This window comes from Acomys minous, assembly GCF_964271855.1.
Source record: "Acomys minous genome assembly, chromosome: 12".
Classification (NCBI taxonomy): domain Eukaryota; kingdom Metazoa; phylum Chordata; class Mammalia; order Rodentia; family Muridae; genus Acomys; species Acomys minous.
The window spans coordinates 18,786,122-18,798,217 of record NC_140493.1 but is presented as its reverse complement, the minus strand read 5'-3'; the positions used below and the strand labels follow the sequence as shown (position 1 = coordinate 18,798,217).

The following is a 12,096-nucleotide window of genomic DNA, read 5'->3' as shown; positions in this document are numbered from 1 at the left end:
TGTCTCTTTTCCTCTTCTCTCCTCCCTCTGAGAGGCTCATACAGGCTGTGCTCTGTGCCTCAGCACCTTCCCCGTGCTGAAGCTTGCTGGGCACACTGACTTGAGGCTCTCCAACCCTTGCTGGCAGCTCCAGAGCTTGTCTCACCCACCCAAACAGAGAGGGGCCGACAGAAACCTGATTGCTCACTGAGTCATCAATTATTCTTCGTTTGTGTAGCCATGTACGGATAATAAGCCACCACCATATGGGGCGGCTCTGGGAGGCTGGCGGCCAACAGACACAGCGGGCACCATGAGAGCGTGTCTCAGCCAAGGAAACTAGCTTCATGCTTCTGTGCACCTCCACCCCCAACGGTCCCCACCCCCCCTCCCCCCACCAATGAATCCCAGGCTGGCCTCAAACTTTTGATGTAGCCAAAGGTGGCCTTGAACTCATGATATTCCTGCCATCACCTTCCCAGTGTTAGGATCACAGCCATGTACCATCACGTCTACAGTGCCCCAGAGCTATATCCCTGGTAGGCAAGCAGTCTACTGACAAGAGTTATGCCACGGCTTCCGTGGGGCTTTGTAGAGAATGTTTCTGAATTGGAAATCTCCCTCTGAGGCTATGGAGGCTCCACTCTGCTTCCAGCCACTGTGGTACCATGGACTCAGTTTGCTCTTCTCTGCAATGGGTGGCTAAAAATAGCCACTGGAGCAGCTATGGGCTGAGAGCTGTAGTGGCTATAGGTACCTGGGCCCAGGTACCTGGCCTCCCATTGGCTCTTGGAAAAGACTCTCTTATAGCCCTGCCAAGGAAGGGAGCTTGAGCCTCCAGGAGCTGCCCCATGAAAGGGCTTCTCTGTAAGTCAGGGCAGGGTTCTGGAGCTCGCTATACTCGGGGAGAGGAGCTATGCTGGGATTGTATATAGCATAGGATTTCAGGTCCCACCCAGTGTGCACTAACAGATGCTTGAGATGCAAGACTGTTCCCCGCACCCCCTTAATGCCTCTGTCGTCTTCCTGCACAGGCTTTCTAGACTGGGTCCCCAAGAAGATGCAGCGTGTGGGCTGTGTGGAGTTGCTCAACACGGTCCAGAGGCGAGTTCAGCCTCGGCTACATGTCTTTGGCCACATCCATGAAGGTAAGTGGGAAGGCAGGAGCAGGGGACCTCACATGGGGGTACCTCTTGAGTGGCCTTTCAGAGGGGGTTTCTTGGCCCCTTAAAGCCTGCTCACTAGCTCCCTCTCTGACTTCTGCAGCAAAGAGCCCACTTCTGTGGTCCATGCATAGGCTGTCTCCCATGCTTGCTGCCTTGGTTAGCATGGAAGTGCTGGCCAGCAGAAAGTAAATTCACTGGAGTGGCAGGGATGTCCACTCTGTGGTAAGGTGGCTCACAGTCCTGACCACCCACACTGCCCCACACAGCTGTCCCTGACACCAGCTTACCTTCTTAGCCCTCAAGTGTTCTTCCTGGAGCCCAATTTCAACATCGGATGCAAACCCTTGCTAATGCGTTCAGACATTTAACCTGCCTGTCCCAGGCCTCACAGGACGCATGGCGACTGCTTGAGGTGGGGTAGGGATGGATAAGGTTTGTCCCAGGAGTGTTTACTGGTCTGCTGACCCTGCCGGTGGTTGGACCAGGATTCCTGGGCCTCCACACTGCCTTCATCTAATGGTATCCTAACTCGGAAGTAAACAAACTCGTGCCACTTCACTTCTTGAGCATCTCAGGATCGCAGAGCACATACTTGTCTCTGGAGAAGCTCCCAGATTGCTGGGCACCAGCCAGGCAATCAAAGGCAAAAGCGTGGGAGCTCACGAACAGTGAGTTTATAATACTGGTTGTCTTCTTGGGCCCTCTTGTGTGCATGCAGGCCAACATAGGTAAGGCTGCTTAGGACCCAAACTCTACTCCCTACAAATTTGTATAGGCAAAAATGGAGCTCCAGAGAAGAAAGGGAGAGCGTCCTTTCTGGTGTGAAGACAGTCTGAGCCAGAAGAAGGGATTTCAACAAGCAGGGGTGGTAGAGCAGGCATGTGATTGAAGACAGGAATGTGACAATGATAACTGTGGTGATTGTGAGGACAATAGAGATGGTGATGAGGGTCACAGGGATGATGACAGTGGTGACAAAGATGAAGCTATGGAGGATGGTATGATGTCATGGCAGGGCAATTGCTGGTAATGATGAGGGTATTAGTGATGGTGATGCTAGTGTGGTGATTATAACAGTGAAGGTGCTGACTGGTGCTGACAGGGTGATGAGAGAGATAGTGTTGATGACAGTGGTCATGAGGTGATAGTAGTGGTGTTGATGGTGATGATAATATGGTTAGGGATAGGGGCTGGCAAAGAGGAGAAGGAAATTCAGGATGAAAATGCTGATGCCATAGTGATAATGGCAGTGTTGGGGATAGCAAGCAAGGTGGTTATGATGTAGTCCAGGGGATAGGGCTGAGGAGTGATGGTCACGGGGATGATGATGTCATAGGGATGGCAGTGATAAGATGGTGACAAAGATGGCAGCGGTACTGGTATTATCATGACACTGATGATGATGTTGGTCAAGGGAATTATGTCATGGTAATGATAGCATCAATAGATGGGGATGATGACAAGGATGGTGATGCTGATGACAGTGAGGCGGATGCTGTTGGTGGTGGTCATGGGGATGATGACAGCGATGGGGATGGCAATGGTGACTATGATGGGGTGGCTATGATGATGATGACATTGTGATGCAGTCTGTAGGCATAGCATCTGAACACACCTGTTCACATCTGACAGCGCTTGTAGGGACCATGCTGCTGAAACCACGGTGATGATGCTGACGCTGAGGATGATGAAATGAAGATGAAGACAGTGACTTACTATGTGCTTTTTTCTGTGGTATGCACTGGCCTAAGTACTGCACATGTCACCTGGTCCTCCTGGCAGGCTCAGAACCACCTCCATTTGACAGATTAAAGAGACCAAGTTTGAGAGCTGTAGTAGCTTGCCCCCGCCCACTGTGGCAGAATATCTGGAGCTGCCAGGTCCTGGTCTGACAGGTGTTTGCTTACTTTCCAGGGTATGGTGTCATGGCGGACGGGACCACCACCTATGTGAATGCGTCTGTGTGCACTGTGAACTATCAGCCTGTAAATCCCCCCATAGTCATCGACCTCCCCACACCCCGGAACTCCTGACTGCTCCTCACTCCAGCTCTGCCTGCCCACGTCAGTTCCATACGTCTGGCTGAGAGCCTGGATCCCCCTAATCCACTTCCTCCCATGCAGAACAACCCAGACAGTCCATCTGGCCATGGGACCAGCCAGCAACGAGTAGAATCCTTGGGATAAAAGAAATTGCCTTTGACTGTCAGCCTTCTGCCACTTGCAGCTGGGGCCTTGAGCAGCCCCGTCAGGGGTACCATGCTCACTTCTCTTCTCTGTGTGTACATCTGTCCTCCATTCCAGGGCCTAAAGGGCCTCACATCCCTCTCTCACTTGGGAGATGACGGAAGCTTAGTTCAACACCCTCCTGCTTTGAGAAGCCACTGCTCCTGGATGAGATTTGAGAATTTTCATACAAAATGTCTTGTTATCCAAGTGTGTCTGCGTGGCTAATGAGCCCCAAGGTTGTGTGTGTGTGTGTGTGTGTGTGTGTGTGTGTGTGTGTGTGTGTGTGGTCTGGGCACAGACAGCCCTTCTGTGGCTGAAGGAAAGGAGACAGACCTGTTCCTTGTGTGCAGGAGTTCTGGAGTGGTCAGGGACATCTCAGGAATTCCGACAGCCCCAGCCAGGCCTACGGCAGTTGGCTTGGCTCAATCCCCTTTCCTTCCTTAGGGCCTGGCTGCTGATGTGGACAATGGCCAAGTGTCCCCAGCTTCTGCTTAGAGCCTGGATTTGGTGGGGGGAGGGGCTTGGTTCTTCTGGGTAGCCATAACCTGCTGGTTCCTCCTTATAATGAGGCCATCTTGGATCCCCTGGTAGCATGTTACTCTGTAGATCACAATGGCCAGGGGATTCTGTGGGCCAAGACCCTGTGCCTGGTCATATACGTGCCCTGTGTGTGTGGCACTCACACGCTCCTCCAAACCTAACCTGGTGGCTAGCGTCTACAATGGGCTTGATGCGGATTCTCCCCTTCAGGGGATTCCAGGATGCTTGTCAGTACCACCAGTTACCAGGAGATGGCGCAATGATGGAGCTGCCCTGGGCACTGATGGCAGCTCTGCCTCAGGCTGCAGTCACCCAGTGAAGGCTGGTGGACCGACCCATCTGCAGCAGGCTCTAGGTCAGTGGGAGGCAGCGTCAGACGCTGTCTACTTAAAATGCCGATATTTGTTCTTTGTGGACTATTTTTGCACTCATTCTGATTCTTAGTAACATGTCACTAAAATAGTATTATTTGTCCCGACTCTTGACGTTTTACGCTATGTCATGCATCTGACACGAGGGCCTCGTTTCCTTGGCCTGGCTCCATCCTTGGGAACCAGCTACCCTGGTACCTTTACTTAGAAGACTTTCACTTTGTCTACAGACTTTCCTTCAAGATAGGTACTCTTACCCTGCTACAGAGATGAGGCCACTGAGGCCAGAGAGGTGAGGTCACTTGCCTGAGGATGCACAGCACAAAGGGGGCAGCAATGAGATTTGGACCTCCATCCCTGGTCTCACAGCCACCACTGTCACCACCTACAGAGCAGGGCACGGGCTGGTGACTCTTGCTTAACTTTGAAGGGTCCCATTCTGAACTGGCTCTTGTTCAGTTTCAACTGAGTGTCCCTCAGACCACAAGGAGTTCTGAGCTTTGAGCTTGGTATGCCAGCATCCTGTGAGACGCACTCCCGATCCTTTCCCTGCAGGCGAATGAGCCAGGTTCACGTGGCTCACTGTGGGTGAGGCTACATTCCCAGGCCTCCGGTCGTGGCTTACGTTGGCCAGGACAGCTGTGCCTCACAGGCCACAGGCCTGCAGGAATCTTCCTTGGGCCAAGCGGTTCCTGGTGTGTGGCAACATTTACAAGGTCTCTCTTCTGTGCCTCAGATGCATGGTGTGTTTGGGGCAGAGAAAACACATTTCCTGTGTGTTGTCTTGGCTCCGCAGTTTCTTTGTGGACCCAAGAACTATAAGCTTGGAAAAAAAAAAAAGGAAAGAAAGCTTTTCCTAGGGCATCTTCAGAATGCGGCATATTTTTATGTGAAGAAAAGCTGTGGAAGCAGCTGTCTCTAAGAGAAAATTCACTGAAAGTCCTCAAGATTTGAATGATGGCGGCCTGCTCCTCAATCACTTTGGCATAACTTGACTGTGGCTGTAATTTTTTTTTTTTTTGTCAAGCATGTCAGACAATAAAGTCTTTGTAAGAAGAAAAGGCTGAGTCCTTCTGCCTGCTCTTTCCCTGGGTCATGAGGTGGGGAGAGGGAGGAAGAACTCCAAGTCCCAGCAGCTAAGGACCCTCCCCATGTGGTGGTGACTGCACCCTCTGCTGATCTCCACCTCCCGCGGATGCAGGGGCTGCAGAGGTGGCATCACGGGCAGGACTGGGTTTGGCTGGATGTCTGAGCTTCTAAAGGAAGCATTGTGGTATGGCCCAAGGGCTGGCTTGCCCTGAAAGTGACATGGTCAACCCACTCCTAGGCAGACAAAAAGTTCGTGTAATGCCTGAGAAAGCACCTCAGCCTCAAAGTCCTTCCCAGTTACAAAATTTTTACCATTTACATCCAGCCGTCTAACTATCCATCTTTCAACACACTCACTTGCCTGTTGACTCATATTTTCATATGTCCATAGGATGAGTAGATATACTCACCCAGCAAGTTACCCATCCATCCATCCATCCATCCATTTACCACACATCCATGCATCCATTCATCCACCCATCCATCCATCTTCCACCCACCCATCCACCCATCCATTCACCCACCCATCATCCCTCTATCATCCATCCATCATCCACCCCGCCCCACCCATCCAACCCTCCATCAAAACTATTCAGCCAGCCAACTAACCAGCTACCCATCGACAAAATTATTCATCTATCTATGCACCAGCCAAGCTATCCCATCCATCCGTTCATCTGACCGCACACGACTGAGGAAACCATTCATCGGTGTGACTCCCTGAGGATGTCCCTCCGTTTATCTATCCAGCCATCCATGCTTTCACCACCAAACTCAGTACATCCACCCACACAGCAACTTACCCAGCCTTCCATCCATCTGTTAAAAGCCCGTCCATCTTTCTCTATTGATCCATCCACGGTCCTTAGCGATTCATAAAGGGCCTAGCTGACAGAAAGTCTGGTGGTGATAGTAACAGGTTTAGGAAGGGAGACTGGTAAAGGCAGACATGAGGGCAAAGGCCCCAGAGAGCGTGTAGATGTGGCTGCTAGGCACTGAAAGGGAGCATGGAAATAATAAGAGGTGTAAGGAAAAGCCACATGGTTCTATTTGGGCCTCCTGAGCTGGAGGCGACCTGGGGCCATGAGAGGAGGTGTGTCCTGTGGTCCAGTTGACAAATGACATGAAGTAGAATCATCTCGTGGGACACAAACTGACATAATAAGTAAAGCCATGGATCTGGGGCGGAAAAGGTCTGAGGAGTGGCCTGGGGCAGACATGCAATAACAATATCCCCATCACCTCTCTTCAGACTGGTCCCCTGCCCAGGGCCTCATGGGCCTGGAGCATCCTGTCCTGTCTGAGGACCCCCACTAACTTCCGCCCATAACCACTGGAGCCACATTAGGGTTTCTGGACGGGGCGTAGCCCTCTGAGGCTGTTGCCTTATGATGCCATCGCATTGCTGGAACTGCTTTAGTACACACTCTCTGGAGCCCTCGCTCCAACCACACTCTTCCTTCCTTCTCGCTTCACACACTAAGCACGTGCTGTACTCCCGAGCTGTACCCCTCTGTTGCCCTACTGAGACAGGATCAGGAAACCAGTCTCCAAGAACTAACTAACTCCTCAGAGCATGTGGCAGTCCTGGTCCTCCTATCTCCATCTCCCTGAGGGCTGGAATCACAGGTAACAGGCTCATAGCCTGCATGCTCACATACCCTTTAAGCACCAAGCCATATCTCTGGCTTCTTGCTGATGCTATTTAAAATCTCTACATATCCTGGAAACAAGCCTCCTCTCCCTGTCTGTGGGTTGGTCTTTTTAGTCCCATTCTCAGAGCAAATGTTGAATTCGGTTTTATTTTTTATTTTTTGCTGTTGTTGTTGTTTTCTTTCTTTTTTTATTTTTTATTTTTTATTTTTTTGAGACAGGGTTTCTTGGTGTAGTCTTGGCTGTTGGGGCAGCTCTGTAGAGCAGGATGGCCTGATCTCACGAAGATCCGCCTGCTTAGTGCTGGGATCAAAGGCTTGCACCACCACCACCACCTGTTGAAAATTTTAAGCTCTATTTGCCTTTTGTTTTCTTTCTTTTAATTGTTCTTTGGCTACTGTTATTTATAGCAGGTGTTTCCCAAAGCCTCACATATGGACAGGTGGTCAATCAGCTCTACTGGGAGGTGGGGCCTAACAGGAGGAAGTTATTTTTTGCAGGCAAATAGTTGAAGAGGGCGTTGGGAGCCCAGCTACCCTCCTCCTTCCTGGCTGCCAAAAGGTGAGTAATCTTCCTCCGCCATGTCTTCCTGTTACGTGTGCTACGTGACCAGAAGCGGCCAGGCAATGGACTGAACCCTCTGAGAAGATGGGCCAAAGCGAACCTCCCTTCCTTAGGAGTGTCCCACCTCAGGCATTTTGTCACGTCGAGCAGCTGACCGCGCAGGCATTGCTTTCAAACTCAAGGTTAGGTGGATTTTTCTCTCATTTTGTGTCTCACACCCCTGTGCCTTCCGGGATCATTCCATGGTGTGAGGCATGCCAAGGTTCACACTTTGCACGCAGGCACTGTCCCTCTAACCCACTGTGCTGGCTGGCTCTGCGGGTCAACTTGCCACAAGCTGGAGTCATCAGAGAAGAAGGCACCTCAGTTGAGGAAAGGCCTTCATGAGATCCAGCTGTAAGGTGTTTTCTCAATTAGTGATCAGTGGTGGAGGGCCCAGTCCACTGTGGGTGATGATGCCATCCCTGGGCTGATGGTCTTGGGTTCTATAAGAAATCAGGCTGAACAAACCACGAGGAGCAAGCCAGTAAGCAGCACCCCTCTATGGCCTCTGCATCAGCTCCTGCCTCCAGGCTCCTGTCCTGACTTGCTTTTTGGTCATGGTGTTTTCATTGCAGCAGTAGAAACCCTAACTAAGACACCCCACTGTGTTTGCATGTGTCAGAAAATAGCTGGCTACATCTGTGTGGGACATTTCTGGGCTCTTCATTTTGTTCCACAGTCCTCTCAACTGATACCACTTTCCTAACTACTGTGCGTGGGCTAGCATCTTCAGATCAGTCCATGTGAGTCCCCCCCACCCCGCCCCTGCTTTTTCTTTATTCAGCTTTTGAGGGAGAATACTCTAGCCCTCTTCATTTCTATAGTTTTGGGTTAGCTGGCAGCTGTCTCCCCAAAACACTGGCTGGGACTGTATAGACTGTATGAGGCTGGAGGTGGCTCAGAGGTGAAGGGCACAGGCTGCTCTTGCAGGGGACCGGAGTTCAGTTCCCAGCACCTATATTGGGTAGCTAACCACCACCTGTGGCTCAGGCTCCAGAGACTGTGACTCCCTCTTCTGGAATTTGCAGGCACCTGCACACACACACACACACACACACACACACACACACACACACACACACACACACAAATTGTGTGCACAATTATGAAGCTGTGTCCACAATACCAAGTGTTCTGGCCCGGAAGCACAGCACATCCCTGCACTGATTTTGATCTCTGGTTTCCCGCTGTACAGGACCACCTGTGGGGATTTTAGGTTTCTGTCTACCTGTTGCACTGGAAGTAGCTGTCATAAGTGGCGCTGCTCTTCAGCTTTCACGCCAGTTGTGCATACTAGCCAGAGATGCCAGTGACCTCTGATGACGAGGTGGCATGCTGTCTACTTAATTCTAGGAGCATCTTGGCTCTTAGGAGTGTTCAGTCCAGACAATCATGCTGTTCGACACAACACTTCCTGTTAGTTTCCTGTTTTGACTTCTGAGAGACGTTTGTATGTGAGCTTGTGTGCAAGTACACATGTGTGCACACGCCCGAGTGCATGTGCCTATGTGCATGTGTGTAGACCAGAGATCAACCTGTTTTTGAGACTAGGTTTCCACTGACTCTGAAGCTCGCCAAAACAGGCTAGGCTGGCTGGGTTAGCAAGCCCCAGGGACTTGCCTGTCTCTACCTCCCCAGTGCTGAGATCCCAGGCACATGCCACCGAACCCTGCTTTTAAAGGTGGGGTGGGGATCCCACACTCAGGTCCTCACGCCTGTGTGGTGGTCACTTCCCTGGCAGCATGCCCTCCTGTCTGTCTCTGATCTCATTCCACTTTGATCTGTGCTGACTTTATTTTTACATTTTACGTAGTTTTTACAGTACGTTCTCACAGTTGCTTTACAGCTTGGAGGCACATCTTAAAGCACCCCTCAGATAATCCTCCTCGTCACACACTGCTGCACTCTCTCTCAGAACAAGCTCAGCTCTTTGTCCTCAGCCTCTGTGAGACCACTGGTACATCTGTTGGTGTGGCCCAGAAGAACGCATGGCTACAGATTCTGAGTTTGCCTTTGAGGACAATAGTACAAAATGTTGTCTTTGACTTTCAACTCTTTTGTTTCTGCTGCCCTTCATTTCTTTCAGCCTCAGTAACACTGTTTTAGAAAGAAAAAAAAAAATCTGTCATAGACTATTAATTTGTTGCTGTTGTCAATCAAGATGTTCCGTATAGCCCAGGCCGGCCTTGAATTAATGATTTTCCTACTTCTGCCTCCTGCGTGTGTACGACTGTGACCAGCTCCAGCCGTTTACATTTTCTTTTTGTATGTGTGGTGCGTGTATGCATTTCTGTGTGCATGTGTGTGGGTGTGCATGTAGAGGTCAGAGGTCAATGTCAGGCGGCTCCCTCTATTGCCTATTCATTTATTTAAGAGAGGCTTTCACTGGACCTGAGCTTGCTGTTTAGCTAGCCAGGCTAGCCAGCAACCCGCCTCCCCAGGGCTAGGATTGCAGTCCTGGACCAGTACTGCTGGGTCTCAGGAGGGCGGGCATGGCGATCCTTGTGCTTGCTCTATCCACTGAGCCATGTCCCTGGCTCCTTGCTTTTTGTGTGTGTGTGTGTGTGTGTGTGTGTGCCTATAAAGCTGCTGCGTCTCCTGCTCTGGTAGGGTCTTGTGTGTGCTGTGGTGTTTTGGACTCATCTTTGGCCATGGTGGTTTCTGAGGGGGGAGAGGTGTGTGGCTTTTCACTGTGGCCCTCTGCAGGGAGTGGTCCCTTCCTCCCTTCGCTGGCTGCACAGCTGTGTCTTGGAGGATGCGCCTGGGTGAATCCCACCTGGACCCCTGCCCTCCCCTCCGTTGTTCAAGTGGCTTCGGGTTTGTGGGCGTTCTCAGCCATTGTTTACCCCCCACGCTCCTCCTCCTCTGGGCTCTCTGCCCCCCTTCTTTCCTGCCCTACAGCTCCCTGGCCTCTTGTCGTTTTCCGTGTGATTCTCTCTGCATCCTTCCACACGTGGCCGCGCTGCCTCCATGTCCATTTACTCTTTCCTTGTCCATCAAGTCCTTCGCTGTCGCTGTGGTTTGTGTCTCCTGCCTTTCCCTTGATCCCTTAGTTTCCCTCTCTGCTGGAGCTTCCCACGTGCTCCTGTTTACTGTCTTCCCTTTCCATTATCATTTAGAACAGGCACATCTGCTGCTTCAACCTCTGGCAGTTTCCAGAATCCACGCTGCCTCTGAGCCTGCCGCTTGTCTCTGCAGACTGGTTTTTGGAGTATCGGGGAGTATTTTTTTTTTTTCTGAAAGACAGATGTGTGTACCAAAGGGGTGTCCGCTTTATTCCATGAAGGGATAGGGAGCGAGCGAATATTCTGGGCTTTCGTTGCTACCATCTTCTTCCTCGGTTCCTGAACAGTGGCAGACAGAGTGTCTCAGCCACCGGAAGTTTAGGAGTTGGCTTTGCTTTCTGAGGAGGAAGCGGCAGAAGAAACAGCAGGTTCTGAGTTCAAGGTTGTGTGAGGGTCAGTGTGGGGAGATGAAGACCGAGCTGCAGGATGGGAGGAAATGCTGAGGTCTAGGCACATGTGTGGGTGCCCACAAGCCTCTCACCCCATCTTGTACTCTTGCACACTGTGGACTTCAATACGTTACTCAAAAAATGTGGAGACGTTTTTAGTTTCTGGGGTTGTAATGGCACCTACCAGATCTCCTAAGATCCCAGAGTCTCCTGGTCTGTGTCAGTGAGGGGCTGCAGTGTAACACACTGCCCCCCTCCCCATTGGAAGTGTCTACTCAGCATCTGGCTGACAGTGCTGGGAGCTGGAGATGTGGCCAAGTTTAGAAAGTAGGTCTCTCTGTGCGGGAGAGGGATCCAGGGGCCATACTTGGCTAGACTAGAGACCTTTACCAGGTGTGGGTGCAAAGCGGGTCCCCATTCTCACCCTACTGGCTGGACTTTGTGCCCAGGGCTCCGGTGGAAAGGGGGGTATAAAGGTGTACCCTATATGAGGGTGCTGCCCCAGACTGCTCTGCCCTCCTCAGAGGTCATGGGAGGATCCTCAGGCAAGTGACCTAAGAGCTGGATCTTGGGAGGGGTGCGGGGCTCAGCAGAAGAGGAGGTCAGGGACACGGATGTTGTCCTCTACGGTTGTGTAAACACCATGACCACAACCAGTTTGGGGAGGAAAGGGTTTATTTCATCTTACAGCTCTCAGGTCGCACTCCATCACTGAGGGAAGTCGGGGTGGGGGGATGGGGGGGGCAGGAACTAGAGGCAGGAACTGATGCAGAGGCCACAGAGGAACACCGCTTACTAGCTATGAGTTGCTCAGCTTCCTCTATTATATAATTTAGGACCACTGGCCCGGGGTGGCAGTACCCACATTGGGCTGGGACCTCCCAACGTCAATCATTAATCAAGAAAAATGTGCTACAGACTTGCCTATAGGCCAGTCGGACTGAGGGGGATGTTCCTGTTGAGACGCCCTCTTCTCAGATGACTCTAGCTTGTGCCAGGTTGGCAAAGAA

General features: G+C 51.4%; 1 protein-coding gene across 4 annotated transcripts in view; it reads left to right on the top strand.

The window, feature by feature from the left end:
- MPPED1 (metallophosphoesterase domain containing 1) overlaps nucleotides 1-5,351 on the top strand; it is a 78,008-nt gene extending 72,657 nt beyond the window's left edge. For all 4 annotated transcript variants that reach the window (XM_084748645.1, XM_084748646.1, XM_084748644.1 and 1 more), the window contains 2 exons: nucleotides 1,014-1,127; nucleotides 3,060-5,351. In XM_084748645.1, coding sequence (XP_084604771.1) covers nucleotides 1,014-1,127; nucleotides 3,060-3,178 — 233 coding nt within the window. In that variant the 3' untranslated portion in view covers nucleotides 3,179-5,351. The remainder of the gene's footprint in view (nucleotides 1-1,013; nucleotides 1,128-3,059) is intronic.
- Nucleotides 5,352-12,096: the final 6,745 nt, after the last annotated feature.